General features: G+C 40.0%; 3 protein-coding genes across 3 annotated transcripts; 2 read left to right on the forward strand and 1 right to left on the reverse strand.

The window, feature by feature from the left end:
- Positions 1–6,307: 6,307 nt before the first annotated feature.
- On the forward strand, positions 6,308–9,139 carry LOC110891817 (agglutinin). Its single transcript, XM_035981012.1, is given in 6 exon segments — positions 6,308–6,399; positions 7,733–7,781; positions 7,882–8,106; positions 8,196–8,476; positions 8,575–8,791; positions 8,882–9,139. Coding segments are annotated over 6 exon segments (1,122 nt in total).
- Positions 9,140–10,082: 943 nt separating this feature from the next.
- LOC118489322 lies at positions 10,083–11,194 on the forward strand. Its single transcript, XM_035987150.1, has 2 exons — positions 10,083–10,414; positions 10,514–11,194. The coding sequence occupies exons 1-2, from the start codon at positions 10,370–10,372 to the stop codon at positions 11,075–11,077; spliced, it is 609 nt and encodes a 202-aa protein (XP_035843043.1). The 5' UTR covers positions 10,083–10,369; the 3' UTR covers positions 11,078–11,194.
- A 1,698-nt stretch (positions 11,195–12,892) lies between these two features.
- Positions 12,893–21,457, reverse strand: LOC118484905. The gene is made up of 4 exons (XM_035981015.1): positions 20,865–21,457; positions 18,606–19,236; positions 17,931–18,519; positions 12,893–12,973 (listed from the first exon to the last, which is right to left on the reverse strand). The coding sequence occupies exons 1-4, from the start codon at positions 21,436–21,438 to the stop codon at positions 12,893–12,895; spliced, it is 1,875 nt and encodes a 624-aa protein (XP_035836908.1). The 5' UTR covers positions 21,439–21,457.
- Positions 21,458–21,905: the final 448 nt, after the last annotated feature.

The raw sequence follows: 21,905 nt of genomic DNA on the forward strand, positions 1-21,905 counted from the left end.
CATACTTAGGTTCCGCTGAGAAGTAATCGCTTACCAACAAATTGTTAGCGGTGTGTCGTTCACGAGCGACGTACCTTCTCCTCCGTCTAGGTTGCGGAGTCTCTTCCTCATCGTCTTCGTCTTCCACGATAGCTTTCACCACCGCCGCGATCGTTTTTAGAAAGATTTCCGCACCATCGTCAGATGATGATGACAATACACTTGAACTTGAAGAACTCATGACAAGATTGTGTTTTATATGTGAGAAAAATGTTAAATATGGTAAGATATATATATAAAGGAATTTCTTTTTTTTTAAAAAGGCCCCCAACGGCTAGTTTGAATTGGTCAATAACAGTCCGTCATGTCATCTTGCCAGACCCACCCCACGCCTGTTTTCAAACCCCCACTCTTTAGGCCACGTCCCAACCCTAACCCACACAGGATGATAGCTTGAACATTTTCCCCCAACCCAAGCCCCTTACCCAATAGTCTTAACATTATACATCATTAAAGCTCAATTTTTCACACACTCACTCACTCTCTCTGTACATCATCAATCTCCATTGTCACACATCCCCATAAAAACAAAATCTCAGAAAATATTTTGCTTTCCCCTGTAACACATTTTGGTGAGAGAAAAAAATACATATAAGAACAAAATCCTCTCTTTTCTTGATTCATCTTTCCCTGACACAAAAACATAAAGGCGTGTAAGACTAGAAGGTATGGGGGCCGGCTTGGCCCGGCGCCGGACCCCCACACCGCCCCCCTCTTCCGGCAAGCATCACAACCGGCAACCTCCAGCCGGGTGTGCCGGGCCATCCCCTCCTTCCTCCTCTCACATAACCTATACATACATACATATATATACATAAAGGGGTTCATCCCCCACCCCCCTAAATCCATCCCCTCCAAGCCACTCCTACGTGGCGCCTATGTGGCGGCTCATCCCCTCCAAGCCCATCCAAACCATACCTTCTAGTCTAAAGGGAACAAACGATCCAAAGTGATCTGCAAAAACGAAGCATCCAATTTGTGGAGAAAAAAGAGGTACGTCTTCCTTGGTTGGGGTTGGGGGGGTGGGGGGGGTTGTGGACACAAGAAAGACATGGGGTGTGGAGTAATACAACAACTTCGATGGGTAATTTGAAGTCAACACATAATACTAAGGTAGCGTTTGGTATGAAGGAATAGAAGGCGGAATGGAATGGATCATTCTATTGGAATGAAAAAAATATGTTTGGTTGTCAAGTGGTAATGCAATGGAGCATTCCACAAGGAATGTAAACCTTCCAAATATAATAATTTTCATTCCTTGGTAAGGTGGTGTTTTTTTTTCATTCCTTCAAGGAATGGAAAGATATATTATTATTATTATTATTATTATTATTATTATTATTATTATTATTATTATTATTATTATTATTATTATTATTATTATTATTATTATATTTTTTACCATTATTATTATTATTCTTATTGATTTTAATAACTCACTCACGGGCGACACCACTACTGCCATAGCTGTCGCCGTGACTACCATCGTCACCGTCACCCACTTCCGCCGCCGCCGCCACCACCCACCTCCACCCCAGCTGTTTACCGCCACCACCCACCTCAACCCCAGTCGTCACCCACCTCCGCCGCTACCAACCGTCACCCACCATCCACACCTCCGCCCCCGCCGTCACTCGCCACCACCCAACACCCACCGCCGCCACCCACTGCCACCACCTCCGACCATCGCTACCATTGCCACCTATCACCACCGACTACCGTCACTCATCACCGATTTTATTATTTCGTCTATTCTTTCCTATCAAACAACACAAAGTAATGATTCATTTCATTATCACATGGTAACCAAATAAGACATGGAATGGTAATGATCCATTCCATTACATTGTCCATTCCATTACCTCGTACATTCCATTCACCCGTCTATTCCATTACGCCATACCAAACAGACCCTAAAGTTGAGAACCTAACCGTTTTTCTTTATTTTTTTTCTTAAAAAAATAAATAATTAATGATTTATGACTGTGGATAGGAACCCTGTGGGCCATTGAATTAGGAGGGTACAAGTGGTGTAATGGCGGATCAAGAAACTTTTGTTGGTGGGCTCGTTTTGGTAGACTCTCACCGAATTTTTTCAAACCATGCAAGATTCTTACTGATTTTTCCACAGTGAACCCACAAAATAGGGCTGGATCTGCCACTGCACCGAGTGCTAGGTCAGACAACAGGTGTCAACACTATAAAAATGTCAGAAGAAATAAAAGCCCGCATAGAAGCAAACAGGCTAAAGGCGTTGCGCGAGTGAATTCGGTGTTAAATATACTAACGCATATTCACGTTCTTTAACCGCGAACCCAACTACCCACTTGATTTCGCTTATTACTTTTCCTTGACAACCCATGAGTTAGTATGTAAAGGTTTCAAAGTTTCCATACATTTGGTGTACACTTAGGGGGTGTTTGTTTTTTTTTTTTTTTTTTTGTAAAAATCACTTCGGAACCTCTTTTATCTTTTCCACGCAGACCACGCGCAGACATAAGGGTCTGCAGCTTGTTTGTTTTTTAGAAGACTTGTCATAAAAAAACATCTTCCTCACCTCTTTTTGGGGCAGAGGTGGCCTTATGTCTTCTGCCCTCTTAAAAACACTTCTCCATCAAAATAACTCAAACCCTAGTTTACTCCCAGCCGACCAAGCTCCTCCCCCACCATCTCAACCGCCATCGCCCATCTTCTCCGCCGTTCTCATCCATCTTCTGTCGCCGACCTCATCGTCCTGCTCCATCTGCTCCGTCGTCCTGTTCAATCTGCCGCCGCCGCCCATCTTCTCGACCTCACCGTCACCACCTCCGCAGCCCACTCTACAGTCGTACCTCCACCTCTACAGCCGCACCTCCACCTCACCGTCACCACCTCCGCACCCCCACCTCCGTCGACACCATACAACCGACACCGTCGCTGCTTCTCTGCCTCCCAGCCGACACCACACAGGCTATGTTCTTAACTCTCCGATGATTGAACTTGTTACATTTGGAATTAGGGTTTTGATTTTTATTTGTTATTTATCACAATTCATAATGGGGGAGTATGTTTTGAACCCACATATGAACGATGTTTTGAGTAACATGCTTCAATTTATGTCATCAATTCATAATAGGGGGAGTATGTTTTAAACAGACAGCTAAACAATTTAAACCCAGAGATGAACGATGTTATTTTATTTGTTATTTATCACAGTTTCATGATTTGGGGGAAGTATTTAGATGATTGATATTTCAGTTTATTCAACAGCTTGCAGAAGTTGAGAAACAAACATTCTGCTTCTTGCAGACTGCAGAGGTTTGGTCCACCTCTTCAGCTAGGGATGAGCAAATCAGACCCGGTACCGGTACCGGGACCTAACTTACCGAACCGGGTACTTTTTCGGTACCGACTTTTGACTTTTTCGGTACCTTTTCGGTACCAGTCCGGTACGGTACCGGTTCGGTACCGGTATTTACCGGTTTTTACCCTCAAATACCGGTACCGAACCGTACCGAACCGGGTATATTCGGTACCGGTACCGGTACCCACTTTTAAGGATTTTCGGTACCGGCACCGAGCTCATCCCTATCTTCAGCTGCAGATGTCTGCAGATGTGGTACGCAGACTACAGACGTTTTACCTCTGAAAAAACAAACATCACCTTAATATCACATGTAGGTTCCTCTAGAGCTGATAAATGGTAAATTTTGTTACATTCCTAAGCATATATCAATATTACAAATTACCAATTTGATGCATAACTCACCATTTATCATCACCGATTTAAGATGTCATCCTAACGACCACAGCGGAAAAATTACTAAACATAATATATTTAGACTACAATAAACTGCATTTAATTTACCAAGCAGATCTGCAAAACTTAAAAATGGGTCAACTAAATTCAATTTTAAAACAGATCAATCGAATTCTTTGAAACGCCAAACAACTAATACATGTCACGCGTCAATGAGGTAGTGGTGGAATGGTTGGGGAAAGACAATGAGGTAGTGGTGGAGTGATTGTGGAAAGACTTGGTGTTCCTTGTGCCGCAGGTTTGACTCCCACTTAGGCATGAGCAAATGGTATAAAATACCGATCCCATCCCGATCCCGATACCGACAATCTCGATCCCGACATGTTTCGGTATCGGTACGGTACCGGTAAAATACCGACTTTTACCCTCAAAATACCGATACCGAACCGACATGTTTCGGTATCGGTATCGGTATCAAGTATTCATGAAATTTCGGGATCGGATTATCGGTATCGGGACGGGATCGGTATTTGCTCATCCCTGCTCCCACTCTCCCCATTATTTTTTGCAGCATCCAGGTGAAGGTCGAATATGGGTGGCGCCGGTTCGTCTTGGATGAGAGGCGAGGTTTTACCGATTATTCCACTGTCGTGCCTTCGGACGGGTCGAGGTCGGGTTTCCGCACATCTGGGAGAGCCAAGGGGCTAGCGGTGGTTGAGTAGTCGACCTTGGCCACAGCGCCCGGTGTTACGGTGGTTGACACGTCGTTCCTTGCCGTTCAAAAAAATACACATCACGCACTTTAACAAAAAAAAAACATAAGAGTCACATATTAAAAGCAGAAAACATAACACGATGTATACAATCTTAGAATGCATATCAGCATACCAAGTCGATCAACAAAAGAAAAAAGTGGGTCGATCAAATTCAGATTTCAAACGGCCTAATTCTTTCAGCATACAATGACTATATATATGTTAACCCAGCTACACTTTGGCTCAACTAAGAAGTTAACATTAAAACCGAAGAAACAGAGAGCGAACTCAACCAGTAAAAGAAATAAATAAATATTTTTAATCTAAATAAATCAAAACAAATATATGATAAACCCATCAGTAAAAGAAATAAACATGGTTGCATCAAGCTTAGAGGTTACTGAATCTTGTGGCTCCATGTATGTCGGCTGAGGGTAGTTATGATAATAATCATCATACTCCTTTTGGTAACTTGAGAAATGTGGTAATTCGGGTTCATAGTTTTTGTAATCCTGTTCTTGCTCTTAATGGTAACCCATCTCTGAATAGTAGTATTCTTGATAATTTGGTGGTGGTGGTGGTGCTGGTTTAACGTATGGATAATGTGAGGATGGTCCTTTAAGATCTTCATAATCCGCCCTTCCATGTCCGAACCTTCCAATGAGTGAGTCTTCCTGATCCTTGTATACTTGAACCTTCTCATATAGCACAGAGCATTCCTATGATAGATGGTCTTGGCTCCCACAACACTCATATGGGTCATCATCTACCCAATTCATAATGAAAGACGGTGCCTGCACAACATGTACCAGCACAAACAAACTCGACTACCCAAAGTATATTCAAATAAATACAAGAAAGAAAACTAAAAAAATAAATTAAAATATTGTTGGATTTTTTAACTGCTAAATATAAACAACCCAAACTAGTATTACAATACTAAGCACACTAGCTCTCCGGCAACGGCGCCGTTTTTAACAGACTGTGTCGTCCCGATCAGTTAAAAACCCAATTAACCAAGGTAGCTAGGGTAAGTTGAGTATCGTATCCACGAAGAGCATGTGATCAGTATTGAACGAGTTGTTTGAGTAGTTAGACTATTTACAAAAATGTACAAAGTAATTATAAAGCTTACTATTTTTCTTTGTTTGTTTGATTTAAAAAGAAGTCGGAGTGAACCGACAAATTGCTATTATCTAAAACAATGGTTTATTAACTAAGATAGCAAAACTTAACCAAGTGGTTGAAAACAATAATTTAGAAACAAGTTTCACACCCCGGTTCGATAATTGTAAGACCTAGGGTTCCTACATGTTTTAACTTGATTCAGTTGCATATAGTGATTAACGAATTTAGTATCACGTGGCTTAGGTGCCAAAAGCTATCAACGGTCATAGACAACGGACCGCAATACACTTCTTTACCAAGAACATGTAAATCCTAAGCTAAGATAAGGCATAATTGCACATATTTCGCAAAGTCAATTTTTATCATCACTTGACAATTTACGAATTCAAAACAAATGCAAGACAATTATCAAAGGTTTCACATACTAAACAACTTGTCACAAAATCAAACTAAACACAAATGTATAAACCCTAGAAAATCTTACAACAATCTACACCGGGGTGAACCCGAGGAGACTAGCCGCTCAAGGTTGAAGGAACGCGATCACCGGATGATGAACAAGTACACCGAGCCATGACCTTGAGTTTTGGAGGAATGATGAAGGTTAGATTAGGGTTTTAATGGTGAGTGTGAATGGATGAAGATGATGGTGGATGATGATGTTGGAATGATGATGGTGGAATGGGAGAGGCTTAGAGATGATGGAGGTTCAGTCAGGGTTAGAGAGGTTAGAGGAAGGTTAAAGGTGAAGGAGATGATCAGTGGCGGATCTAAAAAATTATTATAGGGGCAACGTTTCAAATAAAAGGGGTAACGAAATCGAAAATATGTTACATTTTTTCAAAATTTACACTACCGTCGGAGCGCCAAGGAGCAACGGAGACCGCCCCTTCTTCTACTATATATCCGCCCCTGGAGATGATGTTCCCTACTCAAAAAAATGTGTAACCCCCCTTCAAAATACCCAAAAATTGGGTTTTATCTCATTCAAACACGCAAAACAACAAAGATCCAGCGTTAGCCCTTTCTGCAGGGAGTCGCCGACGCCCCCTTGAAACTACATTTTTCTGCTGACGCATTATCCTGCTGCCTACGCACTTTCCGTCGACGCGGGTGAGTCACTGACGGCCCCTGTAAGGTGCCGTTTTCCTGTTTTGTTCATTTCACATCTCCGGTTGATCCCGTTTGCTCCCGATGCTCTGTAAAGCTTCCAAATAGCTCCTTAAACTTCGTTAGACCTACAAAACACACTTCTAATCAGAAGTAAACCATTCGAAACTAAAAGATATGTAAAAAGATAATCTTAAACACAATAAGACACCGGTTTCCAACCACGTATCACATCTCTACACTTGTCTTTTGCTTGCCCTCAAGAAAATCTGTTTTTCACTTTCACATGGGTCGAATAAAAGACGCACTTCCCATTCTCAAAGCTTAAGTTAAGGTTGAATGTCATACCCGGTTCATAATTTAATTGAAAAAGGTTATTAGGGTTTACAAGTGTATATACAGCAGCTTGTATGCATGTGAGTTGGTTATATAGCTTGATACTTACGCTTTGTGGTAGATGAAACAGAGAAGGAGAGAGATTGAATGCTATCACATAATCATCATAATTATTCTAAGAGTGTGTTCATAAGTACATGCTGCTGGTGATATGTTTCCATTCAGAAATCGTAGTAATCCAAGCGTCTTTAAAATTGTAATAATATGATACCACCGGAATTGCCATTGTTTATTTTTTAACATTATAATTATATATGCATTTGAAGCTAGAAAGTAAGTTATACTTTTAGCTTAAATTTCCTGGAACTACTGTTTGCCCTTTCTTTTCTCTAGAAAGAGAGTACTTAAATCCGATCGTCTTATGTTAGTACCCACCAAAACTGAACAATGCATTAATGTTAACCTTTTAGGGTCGGATGTATCACTAAATTTTTTGATACTATGAGATAAAGATTAATAACTATTTTTTTAGTGTTAGATTGTGGGAATATATTGAATGAAAACTACATGTATATTCACTATTTTTTTTTTTGTTTTTTTTTTTTTTTTGTGCTGATTATTCCAGAGAGTTTATAATTTTAAGAGTTAAGACAACGATTCAAACTGACTCAATGGTAGAGTTTCATTTTTGATATCTTCTGTGCTGTTCTTATTCTTAACATACGAGTCCCCATTTTTTGTATGGTATAGAACTATAAAGCTACTATTCGTTAGTTTAATTTGCTGGAAGCTACAAGCGATATTGAAGGATGTATTACTCATAGACTAGGGGGTGGTGGTGATTATTATGGATATAAATCTTGGGTTTACAGGCCAAAAGGCTTTACTAAAAAGATAAAGATTAGTGTTCGACATAAATGTGTTGTTCACTCCATTAACTTTCAAACTTACCTAACAACAGGTGAAACTGTAAGCAAGGGTGGAAATCGAACCGACACGGTAACTGATCTTTTCGGACTACCACTTGATGTCACTGCACACACGTGATAGCGTTTGTATCTTATAAAGTTCATTTGTTAATTTCGCAGATTTGCATTGACTACCCTGATGAATATCTAAAGTCAGTACGTGTGACAATATGTCATCATGATGGAACGTATGTAGTGCAGTCAATATGTTTTACTACAAACCAGAACTGTTATGGTCCGTTTGGTAAAACTAAATACGGTAGTGTTTACGCGAGTGATCACATAAGAGGGATGATTGTAGGATTTCATGGGTATGCTAGCACATACCTTAATGCTATTGGAGTTTATGTGATGAAGTCATGCTTGAGATTCATTCTCTAGTCTCTAAAATACTTTTGTTGGTTATTCTGCTTTTTTTAGTGTTTATTTTCTATTTGTAACATTTATTTTGTTTTTATATGTTTTTTATATTATTCTCTTCTCTACAGCCATGCTCTAGTATGTCTAGAATCACAATGCCAAGGGACGCAGGCCCATGGGGAGCGGGTGGGGGTAAACCTTGGGATGATGGAATTTTCTCCACTATCAAACAAATACGCGTTCATGAAGGAGAGCTGAATGTAATTTACGCGCTTTAGTTTGAATATCTTAAAAAGAATGGTAACACTGTGTCACATATCCATGGAGGAACAAATGGAGTTAAAAACATACAACTGGTAAGTATGTGCAAAAACACATTATTTTTGTTGTTTCACTAACCCTCTTGATTCATCTAAGTTTGAAACAAGACCATGATTTTTTGGCAGGTTAATTTGGATGATAAGGATGAGTATCTAATTGGCATATCCGGATTTTATGGACCTGTTAAAGGGTCTGATGGGCTGGAAGCTATAGCGTCGATTAGTTTTCACACGAACAAGAAGACTCATGGGCCTTTCGGAGACGAAAGGGGCGGAGGGTATACTTGTTATAGTTCAACCACTTGTCCAGGGAAAGTAGTTGGTTTTCATGGCAGGAGTAATGGTTTTTTAAGTGCAATTGGTGTTCATATGGAGTACTTCTGAAGATGGTGACTGAAAGGTGACATAAATGTTTCTCTAAGATGCATACATGGCTTGTATTTTACATTGAATTTGGTTTTAATGTTGGGTTTTAATCTTGGCTTATTGGTTTTATTATTAGTTTTATTAATTGCATGGAATAAGCTTGGGATTCAGTTCACGTGATGTTGCATGAAGACCAAAAGCATTTATTTGGTATTTTATTTTATGCTTGTAAGTCAAAACTGGAATATGCTCATTTGACCGGATCTTAGGGTGTACGGGGCGTTCTCGGGGAGGTGATTCGGTGAGGGGTTTCCCCGATCGGGAACACCGCCGCCATCACCGCGGGGTCCCGATTCGGGGTGGGTTTTGGGTGTGGGTTCACCGAGTGAAAAGGCACGACATTTGAGGAACGGTCTGATTTTAACGGTCGGATTTTATAAAAAAAAATTCACTTTTTTTAAACTAATATAAATAACCATTTCATTCTCACCATTTTTTTATACTCAAACCATCTCATTCTCACACATTTTTTAAACTCTCCAACCACACCCACTTCACTTTTTATTTTTTATACTCTCCAACCAAACCCCCTTCACTTTTTATTTTTTATACACCGAGCAATGAATAACCGACCCCGCGAGGCCAAGAAAAAAACTAAGGGACGGGTCTCGAAACCGTCTCGAGATGGTTCGAGCGGTGCAAATGCTCAACCACAACCCCCTTTCGGATACACTTCACAACCCCCGTTTTTTTTCCAACAACCTACAACACACCCCTCGTTTTACAACACCCAACAACTCAATTTCGGCTATTTTCAAAATTTGTTATCAATGGACGCTCCTCCTCAATCCCCCGCCTTCGACCCATATGCTTTTCGTTCTCCACAAGTCCTTCTACACGAGGAAATGTCGAACGTCCTCTACCTATTTACGACGACGAGGACAAGGAGGTAGTGCCCGAAACTCAAAATTTGGGCGACGACGACGAGGAAGATGAATATAATGTGGACGAAGACGCGGGCAACGAAGAAGATGAGGCTCGGGAAAAAAAGGGAAAACGGTGAGCGAAAAATGGACAAAAGAACAAGAAGAGGCGTTGGCGAAGGCGTGGGTACATTGTTCTACCAACAAAAAAAAGGGCAATCAACAAAACCGCGAAAGTTTTTGGGGTAAAATTTTAGAGCATTTTAACAAAACTATCGGTGGAAGTAACCGGACCGTTCATCAAGTACGGTCTAAATGGAACCCGATGATGGCGAAAATAAACTTTTTCAACGGCCTATACCAACAAGCGGTAAAATTTATATTTTTTTACCATTGTATATTTTTTATTTTTTTTCTAAGTTCATACTTTTATAACACTTTTTAATTTTTTTTATTTTATAACATGTAGGATCGCACACGAGGAAGCGGATGTAAGGATCTCGACGTGATGAAAGTCGCGTTAAAAGAATTTAAAGAAAGATTTCCAAGCGGTTTTCAACACATCGAGGCGTGGGAGGTCGTTCGAAGACACGAGAAATGGGCCCAAGTGCCATTGATGGGTGAGGAAGGTGAAGGTTCGGCACATAAAAGAAAGCCCGTTGACGTGGACCTTTCGATACCGGATATGAACGAAGATCCCTCGCCACAAAGAGCACAACGGCGAGACAAGCGTCAAGCTACATCGTCCGAGGGAAGCTCGGCCGAGTTGGCGGCACAATTCAAAGTGTACACCGCCATGAAAGAAGCGAAGCAAGCGGTAGAATTGGAGGCGATCGAATTGAGGAAAAAAAGAGAGTCGGAGGCTCGCGAGCTCATATCGGCACAACTCGAGACGATGAAAAACTACAATTACGATCGAGATATGAAAAAATTCCTTAAGCCGCACGACGATGTTCCGCCAAGTATGTTGCCGATCATCCTCGCCCGAAAGCGAGAAATCGCTAACAAGTACGGGTGGCCATGCGATTTCTAAAATTTTAATTTTCTAGTTTTAATGTAATTTTTATTTTCTACTTTGAATGTGTTTTTTATTTTCTACTTTGAAGGTGTTTTTTATTTTCTACTTTGAATGTATTTTTTTTAAATTTAATGAAATGTCTTTTATTTAATTTATAAACATCCATAATTTTACAAAAAAAAAATAAATAATAATAATTTTGAACTCACCTAATAGGGGAGTGCCGCCATCAAAAATGGGTATTAGCGGAGTGTTAGAGGGGAGTTGACATGGCACTTTGTGGTTGGTTGTGTGTAAGAGGGGGGACTCACCTAAGAGGTGAGCACCCCTTACACCCTTATGGAGATGAACGTTGAAAAGTGGGTCATGGGTTGTACCGGTTCTCTAGGTGAATTAGTAGTTTATTGCCATTTTTTATGGTTCCCATGTTTCTTTGTAAGGCTATATATAGCCTAGCTATGAATGAATAAAGGCACCAGCAAGCTTTCCATTTCCATTTTGTTTTGTTACTGCAAATCACTTTTCATATATTTTCTGCAAGTTTTCTTTTCATTTTGTGAGTTCTTATTTTAGTTTAGTCTGATATCCAACAATTGGTATCACAGCCCATAGGGCTCGATCCTTGGAGGATAGTAACAGAAACATAAGCGAGTTTATGTAAGATTCTCGCAAGAAAGAAGAAAGAAAGAAGCTGATTCAGATCAGCAAAGAAAGAAGAAAGATAGTGCAACCTGCGTGAGAAAGAAGAAAGAGAGGTGCCATGAGAAAGAGAAAGAAGAAAGTTCGGTGCCGTGAGAAAGAAAAAAAAAACGCAGGTGCAACTCAGGAAGAAAAAAAATCAGGAAGAAAGAGACCGAGAAAGAAGAAATCGACAAGAAAGAAAGAAAGGTTCGTCGATTCGAACGGGAAAAAAAGAAAGTGAAGAATGGAGATGATACAAGCAAAAAAGGATGAAGGTTCGTTGTCATTTCAAGTCCCGACTTTGACCCCTACGAACTATCCGACATGGGCGGTAAAAGTCAAGGCGATCATGGATGCTCACGGCTTATGGGAGACCGTCGAAACAAGGAATTTAGGAGAAGAACTAGATCAGAAAAAGTCGAAACAAGCGCTTGCGTTCTTGTTTCAAGCTATACCCGAGGAGATGGTGTTGCAAATGTCGAGTTACACGGACCCGAAGAAAGTATGGGATGGCTTAAAAACACGATACTTGGGTGTAGATCGAGTTAGGGCGGCTCGAATTGCAACGTCGAGAAGAGAGCTTGAAGGTTTGCGGTTGAAGGAAGGAGAACTCGTTGATGATGGTGCTTCTAAGGTGAGTGGATTGGTTTCAAAGTTGAGGGGTCTCGGGCACGAAATTGAAGAAGAAGAAATGGTGAGAAGGTTACTTGATGCAATGCCAAACTCCTATCTTCAAGTTGTAACTTCGATTGAGCAATGTTTTGATTTGGATTCAATGCTCTTTGATGAAGTGGTAGGAAGGCTGAAGTCGTATGAAGAAAGAAGAAAAAGTCGTGGTGAAAAGGAAGAAGAACAAAGCCAACTTTTGATGGCCGAACAAAAGTACGGTGAAAGTAGCGGACGAGGAAGAGGCCGCGGAAGAGGCTATGGTAGAGGTGAGAGAGGTCGAGGAAGAGGTACGGGTCGAGGTGGTGATAAAAGCAGGTTTCGGTGTTTTAATTGTGGAGCATTTGGGCATTTTGGTTACGAGTGCACTAAATGGAAGGATGAAGAGCAAGAAGCAAATTTGATCGAGAAGGAAGAACCGACATTGCTTTGATGAAGAAACGGGTCAAGATTAAAGGGGAGAATGTTGGGTTTTAATCTTGACTAATTGGTTTTATTATTAGTTCTATCTAACGAGTTGACGTTAACCCGCGCGTTGCAAAATGTAAAACACCAACTTGTAACCTACAACACCACACGAAAGACTTTTACTCAAGATTATTCAGTTCGTGTTATCAAGATTATTCAGTTCTTTTGGCTTTCAAGTTTTACTTATTATTACATTATTGAACCTTTTGTTTTTGAGTTTGAGCATTTTGGTGTTAAGTATTTTGTTATCTCATACTTTTTAAGTGCTATGAATATTTTGGTTTTAAGTATTTTGTTATCTGTGACTTTTTAAGTGCTAGTATGAACATTATTGTTTTGGTTTTGAGTACTTTATTCCCATAATGAACTTTTTAATTTTTTTATTTAAGTGCGCTTTTTTTTCTCGGGCCCACGCTTTTTTTGCGCCTATCGCCTAGGCCCTAATCGGAGCCAATGCGCCTAGAGTGCGCTTCGGGCCTTTAATAACTATGGTTGGGATGAAACAAAAACATGAACAATAGCAAAATTACATTGTTACTAATCTAACACCGAACGTAGTGGGCGTTTTTGCCCCGAATCCCGCCCGAAAACGCCGTCACCTCCGCCCCCGTGGGCGTGTTTGGCCAATTTTTTTGGTCTGGCGTGTTTTTAAATAAAGCTATAGGGGCAAGGTTTCGACCAATCAGATTCATTTCCATTTTTGTAAAACCAATCAAATTTTTTTGATGTTTTCTTATTTAATTTTATTATAAACATAATGCCCCACAATGTCTACATCCCCACTACACCCGTTTTTGAAAACGTCCAATAATGTCTCATTGCTGACTGGGCTGACACATGACGCAAAACGCCTAAGGGTGAATCATGCCCACTACGCATGGTCTAAGAAAGATTGTAATGATGACATGTGACACTCCTAATAAGTAGGAATGAAAGACATATTGATCCTTATAAATAGGAGTGAAAATGACATGCGGCACCCCTTTAATTTTTTAAAAAATACAACAAAAAAAATCTAGTACAAAAAAAATATAGCACAAAAAAATAGTAAAAAAAATATAGCCCAAAAAATCTAGTACAAAAAAAATCTAGTAATAAAAATATAACACGGAAAAATTCAGGAAAAAAATGTAGTAAAAAAATCTAGCACAAAAAATTGTAAAAAAAAATTAATACAAAAAAAAAATCAGCACAAAAGATGTTATATAACATAGAAATACAACAAATTTTAGTGAGTTTTTAGTCTTTATATTTTATATAGCAATATGGTACTTAAATTAAAAATAAAAATATGCTCTTACGGTGAAATTTTTATGAAAAAATAATGTCGTATAAAAAAGTTATTAACGTTTAAAAAATAAGGTGGAATATGCATGTGTCTTGCATGTGGAGAGAGAAAGTCAATAAATATAATTTTTCCAAGATACTTTTTAACTACTACTTTCTCCTACACTTTCATCTTAACCATTGATTTGAAAAATGAATGGTTAAGATTTTTTTTATCCTACTTAAGAAAAATAAACTTTTTATTTTAACTTATTCCCTAATCTAAAATGCTTTTAATATATTATAAATAAATAATTGTATTAATATAGTTATTTTGTAATCTTACAATGCTTTACAATGTATTATAAATAAATAATTTTATTAATATAGTTATTTTCTGATCTTTATACTTAATGTATTTCTTTGTTGTATAGTTCATTATACATTTTAGGGGAGGCGGGGTGGGGAAAATTGTTTCGTGATAAACATGTTCCACGCGTGATGAACTGCACAAGACCACCGCCACTCAAGTTTTCAACGAGTGATGGTTTATGTCCGTGATATTTTCCACGCGTTATGGAATTGTGAGTAATGGAACATGTGAGAAGGTGTGAGGGTTTATTGTGGGTGTTGTGACTGATGACCATTGCTACTAAGAAAGGTTGTGAGTGATGGAAAAATGATTGATTACATAGCGTAACTTAATTGGGTGTTGTGAGTGATGAGTGATAACCACCCCCACCCCTCTTAGACCACCCGTAGTGGGGCGATATTTAAAAAAAAAATTGAAAAAAAACGCCCCAAAACGCCCCCCCATTACACTAGGCGTTATTGGGCGTTTTTTTTGAAAAAAATGTTGTTGGCGTTTTATTTAAAACGTTGATTTTGCATTGGAGTTGACACATGACCGTTGGCAACGGTCAATTGTTTATTTATTTATTTTTTAATTCAAAAATTTACCCACTATATATATATCACCCACTTTCTCCTATTTTTTATAAAATAACTCTTACTTTCTCTCCTACTTCTTTTATATTTTATACAATCATGCATCCATTCCGATCCCCTTTTGGTGTCCCCGCAAGACCCATGAACCCGAACACAACCCCACCGCAACACACGTTTAACCTTCAAGAAATGGACCCGAGCATGTTAACGTACACGGCTTACTTGACTGGCGCCACTTCGTTCGTGCCTCCCACCTTCGGATATGGTCAAGCCGGCGGGTCGCAACCGTCACAAGAACAAGCCGAACCCGAACCCGATGTCGATGTCGTGCCGGAGACGCAACCCGAACCGGTGCAAGAGAAATCGAAATGCGGCAGAATGTCGCATAAGAAGAAGGAAAAGGACGAACCTCGACATTCAAAAACTCACCTTAAATGGACGAAGGATGAGGAATTCGCGTTGACTCGGGCGTGGCTCGACATTTCGGAGGACCACGAAACCGGTAACTTTTATATATATTTTTTACTTATTTTTACTTATATTTTTACTTTTATTTTTTAAATTTGTAGCAAACTTTCAAACGGGCCCCGTTTTTTGGGATAGGGTTCGTGCACTCTTTTATAGCACGTGGGGTCAAGGCGAACATCGGAACAAAGATTCCATTTCTAGCAAATGGACCAACATCAACAACAAGTGTCATGCGTTCCAAGAAGTGTACCAACGTAACTTCGATAATCTCCCGAGCGGTGAAGGTGACGTCGGGGTTTTAACGAGGACTTTGGACGAGTTCGAGAAAACGAAATGCCCTTTCGCGTACTATATGTGTTGGGATCTACTACGAAAAAGTCCAAAGTGGGCGCGAGTAGATACCATGACGTCTAGTAGTAGACGTCGAGCTAAACGGTCAAAAACAACATCCTCCGTTGACCCTGAAACACCGACATCGGATGCCCGCAATGTCGATCTAAATGAGGTGATGGACGTTGACGAGGAACTTGAAGAAGAGTTGACCCGACCGCCCGGTAGAAGAAAGGATAAGCGAACCGGGAAAAAAAACGGTCGAGTCGTCTTCCGATCTCGAGTTAAAGGAAGACTTCGAGGAGATGAACCGTCGTCTCCAAGACATTCGCAACCTCGGCCACCAACGTTATGAGATTATGAAAGAACGAGTGGTCGAAACCAAAAAGTTTAACGAGATGCAAGAGGCGAGGCAAATGGAAAAGGACATTGAGTTTTGTCCAAACCGATCGACCACCTCCAAGCGACGCGATCCTTGCGCAAATGCGTCGCCAAAAAATTCGAGAAAAATATGGACTCTAGATCATCTTTTTTTTTTAACTTTTTTCAAGTAGTGTAATTTTTATTTTAAAATAATGAAAATTTTTATGTTTTATATTAAAAAAAATAATTGTGAAATGATTGCATGGTCGTTATTGGAATAATGCCTCACTACGCCACTTTTGAAATAATACGACTGAACTGTCACATGTCGAATAGTGCCCCATGACGGGGCATTATTTTGTTTCATAGTACACATGGTGTTATAATAAATAGATAAAAAGTTCATCCCACCCGTTCAATGGCTGGTCATCTCACGAGACACTGCAGTGGCGTGTGGTTCTACAACTTGTCTCTTCGTTTTCCAGTCTGCACATTAAGCGCTTCTCAATTTATTATTTATTGCAACACCTCCCCCACAGTTTCTTCTCATCTTTATTCAGCAATTTCGGTAGTCTCTTTTCAGAGCATTCATTTGAGAAAGTTTATTAGGGTTTTTAATTATTTGTATTCATTATACAAACAATATTTGTGCATTTGGAAGCAGAAAAATTGTTGCAGGTAGTCGATATTGTTGGAAGTTAGGCAACGATCCAAGTTGAGATGGTAGAGTGTCAAGTTTCTTATCTTCTGTTCTTTTATTCTTTTTAGCATATATTAAGGCTCAGACTATCCGGACACCTTGTCCGCCTATTTTCACACTTTTTGAAACCTAGACGCCTCGTATAGCTCTATACGAGACGTACATGCACTGAATTCGATGGGGTCTCAGAGGGTGTCAGGCACGATGTTTAAGGAACCCTATACGAAGGGTATAGCCCTATACGAGACGTCCATGTTTGGTTTTTTTTTTTTTTTGGCTGAAATGAGGGGTGTTTTGGTGGGTTTTGGTATGGTTTTTTGGATAGTTTTTGAAGATGTGTTTTTTTGTTGAAATTTTTTTTGGTTTTAAAAAAAGTTTTTTTTCTTTTTTACACTATAAAAAGTTTTTGTTTTTTAAAAATCAACTATTTTAAAAATCGTTCTTTTTTTGGTTTTTAAAAAAGTTTTGTTTTTTTTTTTTTTTGTTTTTTACACTATAAAAAGTTTTTGTTTTATATCGATTAAATCAACTATTTTAAAAATCGGCTCTTTAAATATATTATATCGATTAAATATTATATTGTTTTTAACATTTTACTTTTTTAAATATTATTCTTTCGATTAAAATTTTATTTCTTTCAAATATTGTTTCCGTATTATATTCAGGGGTTATATTGTTTCCGTATTATCTAAATTTAAGACAACAATCATTAAGTAACCGAATAACTGAAAACAAACATAAATATGACATATATAAGATAACTTTTTACATCCATAACAAAAATATATAAGATAAGTTTGTACATCCATAATAACAATAAAAACAACAACAGGTCTATGCATCCAAATCCGAATCTGAATCCTGATGCTGCTGCTGCGGCTGGTGCTGCTGATGTGGTGCTCGAACCGGTGGAAGCGGTATCGGGGGTAATCCCTCTCTCTCTCGTCTATCCTGCTCCGCCCGTACCAGCCAACCTACCAAATCGTTGAGCCTGTCAAGCTCGGCTCGTACATCCGGATGTAGCGCAGCTCCTGGGGCATGACCTCGAATAACGTGACGTGGAAACTGAGGTGCCCCGGCAGGTAGCGGTGGCTGTGGCGGAGCTGCACCGTCTAGATCCTCCGGAGGGTCCTCCACGGGCACTACATCAGCAGGATCTGCAGGAGGATGAACGGGCTCGAAATGCTCTGGTAGGGCCTCCTCTCTCCATACGCCCCCGTCGCGGTTTTTAAACCGCGGGCCAACGGGGAACCTCTTGATAACCCTCATCCCCCATAGCGACTGCATGCCCATCCGCGTCGGCATGATTGCCGGCGTCCGTAGATGTGGGTCCTGGTGTGGTACGAGGCCCAATGAACGGGCAATGACGGTCACGTACGCCCCGCCATACAAAAATCCGCGCTCCTGCCGGTGATAGCCGGAGGCGAAGTACTGGGCTAGACCGTGTGCTAGCGCGCACGGCCTCCTATACAACAAACAATAAAGGAAAAAAAGATCTGTGGTCGTACACCACCCACGGCTGTAGCCGCGCGCTGAAATAGAAGTGGCGAGCAAATGGTGCAGATACCTGCAGATAGTGTTAGCGAAATACAAAAACAGAGATTAATAAACAGTGCATATAATCACAATAATTGCAATAATAAACGTACATACCTGTATAGTGGGTCCCTAACAAACGACACCCTCCCCTTCGACTTTTCGTGCTCCCAATGATCCGCCCCCGCAATCACCTGCCAAAACCCTACAAGAGTGGGTTTTTCAACCACCACTAGCCCCGCTGTGTAAATCTCAGTCTCGATCTCCTCCTGCATGTATAAACCACAATGCACCGCAAACTCTGCTAGCGTCATCGAACGCATAACGCCAGCAAGCCTGAAAGAAACCTCAGGCGGATGGGGAGCACCTGGGTACGGAAGCGGCACTGGCTCCCCAGGAGGGTGAAATGTGAATGACGAAAGGAACTCGACCAGCAGCTCCCTGTAGGTCGGCGTGTGCGCCAAATCAAAAAGACGATGCCACGGCGAATCGATAGGTATAAACCGACGCACTCTCGGCGTCTCAGCAATCTCATCCATCGCATCCCAGTCGATCGATGGATGCGATCCAACGTGCATCCTCCTAAGCTTCTGGCAATGACGGGCGGCGTCGGTGCCGTCGGGAAACTCTAGATATGGATGCCCCTGCAGCGTATCCACAGGCGGTCGCTGTCTCCGTCGTGGACCCTGCTGAACCGGCTCTAAGTGAATGTCATCGCCCGGCATCAGATCGTCCTCCATAATAAATACTGTATACGTATACAAACAATAATAAATAAAACAATAATAAATAAATAAATAATTAAATAATAATAATAATAATAATATAATAATAATATAATAATAATTAATAAATAATAATAATAATTAATAAATAATAAATAACAATAATAATAATGTTTTTAATAATAATAATTAATAAATAATAATAATATTAACAATAATTAATAATAATAATAATAATAATAATATTTAATAACAATAATAATAACAATAACAATAATTAATAATAATAATAATAATAATATTAATAATATAATAATTAATAAATAATAATAATAATATTTAATAATATAATTAATAAATAATAATAATAATAATAATAATAACAATAATAATAATTAATAATAATAATAATAACAATAAACAATAATAACAATAATAATAATAACAAAAAAAAAATTCAGAGCCTCGTATAGCCCTCGTATAGGGCTATACTCGGCGTCCTGTTCTACATGTTCATCATCATCCTCATACTCAAACCCCCAAAACCCAACAAAATTCAAATTTTAGGGCAAACCTACGGTCTAAAGGCATAAACGAGACAAAAATACTTAACTACGGGATGAAATACGTACCGGTGATGCTTCAAATCTTCAAAAATACGGTTGAAAATACGTACGTTGCGTATGGATCAGTCTTCAGCGTATGTGTGTGTGTTTTGTTTGGGTGTGTGATCTGTGTCGTCTAGCCCCCCCCCCCCCCCCAGAGTTATACGAAGCCTAGACGCCTCGTATAGATCTATACGAGACGTCTATGCTTTTTGTTAAATGACCATTTTGCCCCTGTATAGCCCTCCGGTGGTTTCTTGGTAGATTTCGTTGGAGTCAACACCGCTTTAATCTTTGAAAGCAGGCTTTTTTGCTGAGCTGGGGGGTGCGACTGTAATTGTTGTCTAACAACATCTAGCTCTTCGACCACGTCAAGGGAGTCGTCTATCAATTTACAACTTTGGAAGTTAAGTTTCCGCCAGAAGACGTCTATGTCTTCGAGTTGAATCGGACGCTCTGCACGGTTAAAAACAATATTGTTTAAGTAAAATGAAAAAAGGAAATATATCACACAAGTGTTGTACGTTCAACAATTATTACCTTCACGCATGTACTTTTCTATCCTACAAGCACAGGGCAACCCACAGCTGTGCCACATTTGGCAACCACATGATGAATTAAAGCGCTCCAAGACATCTAGCTTCCTAATTGCCTCTCCATGCAACAAGTCAAGGGCTTTGTGGGATACTTTTCCAAGTAGGTGTTGAAACATCGGGTGTTTGTGGTGTTTCATTGTTTTTTCGATGCTTTCTCGAAAAGTCTTCCTTATTTCACCGAACTGTGTCTCAACTATATCCCGGACACAACCAACTACACGGTCCAGCGAGCTCCTATCTTCGACGTATCTCTTTAAGTTGGCATGTTGGCTCTCAACTCTGTTTGTAGTACGATTACCAAAGTTGCGCCTCTTATCAGTCCACGCAAAGACAAACATCTCCTTATAGTCTTTTAGCCAGTTATCGTACACGTATTTGAAGACTCCTAAAAAGTAAAAATAATTTAATAAAATTTGCATAGGTGAGTCGTATGTTATTAGAAAAACTTACTAGAACGTTTGCACTCCACAAGTCGCTTTCGCATGTTGCGCAAGTGGTAGTCGTAGATGGGTATGGATGGAGACTCAATCAATGTCCCCCAGAATGACATAAATTTCTTCCAGTCGTCGTCTGTGAAGGCACCCTTGCAGTGCTTCATAACATTCTGTTGTATGTGCCACCTGCAAAGAAGCCTGGAGGCGTCTGGAAATACTTTAGCACACGCGCCCATAAGGGCTAGGTCTCTATCCGTTAAAATCACACGTGGCTCCATACATTCATCCAACATTGACTTAACCCTCTCAAGCACCCACACAAAGTTATCACCCCGTTCTTTACTAACAACGGCATGCGCGATAATAAACGATTTGTTGGTAGGCGTCATACCAACAATCTGGATAAAGGGCATATTGTATATGTTTGTCTTGTACGTTGCATCGATCATCATGACGTGGGGGAATGCACGCCACATGACTCTCGAGTCCTGATGAAGAAAGAAGATCTCTGTTACGATCTCTGTTCCGGGTTCTTCCCGTGTCTCGTAAATAAAGTCGTTGTTTATCAGCACATTTTCTAGTGACTGCATGGGAGTCAATCCTTGTCTTTGTTCGTCTCTAATCTTCGCTACAACGTTTTGAACGTCTTTCTGAACATGAAACCTGTCGGGGTCCTGCTTCCTTATCGTTTGAAATATTTTGCGCGGCTCCATGTTTTGAGCTGTCAGCTGCTCGATCAGTTTCATTTCGCTTGGAGTAAACCTTCGCACAAACGCGTGGGCCGACAGGTCCTCACAAAGTTCGTGGTTATGTTCAATTGTTCCGTCTTTTATCTCCCAGGTTTCATACGGGTGGTTTCGGACAGCCAGCAGGTAAAACGGGCAACCGGTTTTTTTGCTTCCAGCTTTTCTAAGTGTTGCTGTACTCTGGTGCTCACCACCACGATCACATTCAAGCCATACCCTCCCGGTTCTTCCCCCGATTTTCTTTGATCGACGGGTGACAATAACGAAACCATCCGCATTTGCTATTTCTTGTATCCGTTTCTTTAGTTCAT

Source organism: Helianthus annuus, chromosome 2, assembly GCF_002127325.2.
Source record: "Helianthus annuus cultivar XRQ/B chromosome 2, HanXRQr2.0-SUNRISE, whole genome shotgun sequence".
NCBI lineage: Eukaryota > Viridiplantae > Streptophyta > Magnoliopsida > Asterales > Asteraceae > Helianthus > Helianthus annuus.

What these genes read in the sequence shown, in the direction of transcription:
- LOC118489322 (XM_035987150.1), top strand. Translation starts at nt 10,370, where the DNA reads ATGATGGCGAAAATAAACTTTTTCAACGGCCTATACCAACAAGCG. An exon ending in ACGGCCTATACCAACAAGCG is followed by an intron (nt 10,415 to 10,513) that starts GTAAAATTTATA and finishes TATAACATGTAG; the next exon opens with GATCGCACACGAGGAAGCGG.
- LOC118484905 (XM_035981015.1), bottom strand. Translation starts at nt 21,438, where the DNA reads ATGCAGTCACTAGAAAATGTGCTGATAAACAACGACTTTATTTACGAG. An exon ending in TGTGGAGTGCAAACGTTCTA is followed by an intron (nt 19,237 to 20,864) that starts GTAAGTTTTTCT and finishes ATACGTATACAG; the next exon opens with TATTTATTATGGAGGACGAT. An exon ending in GTTAGGGACCCACTATACAG is followed by an intron (nt 18,520 to 18,605) that starts GTATGTACGTTT and finishes CACTATCTGCAG; the next exon opens with GTATCTGCACCATTTGCTCG.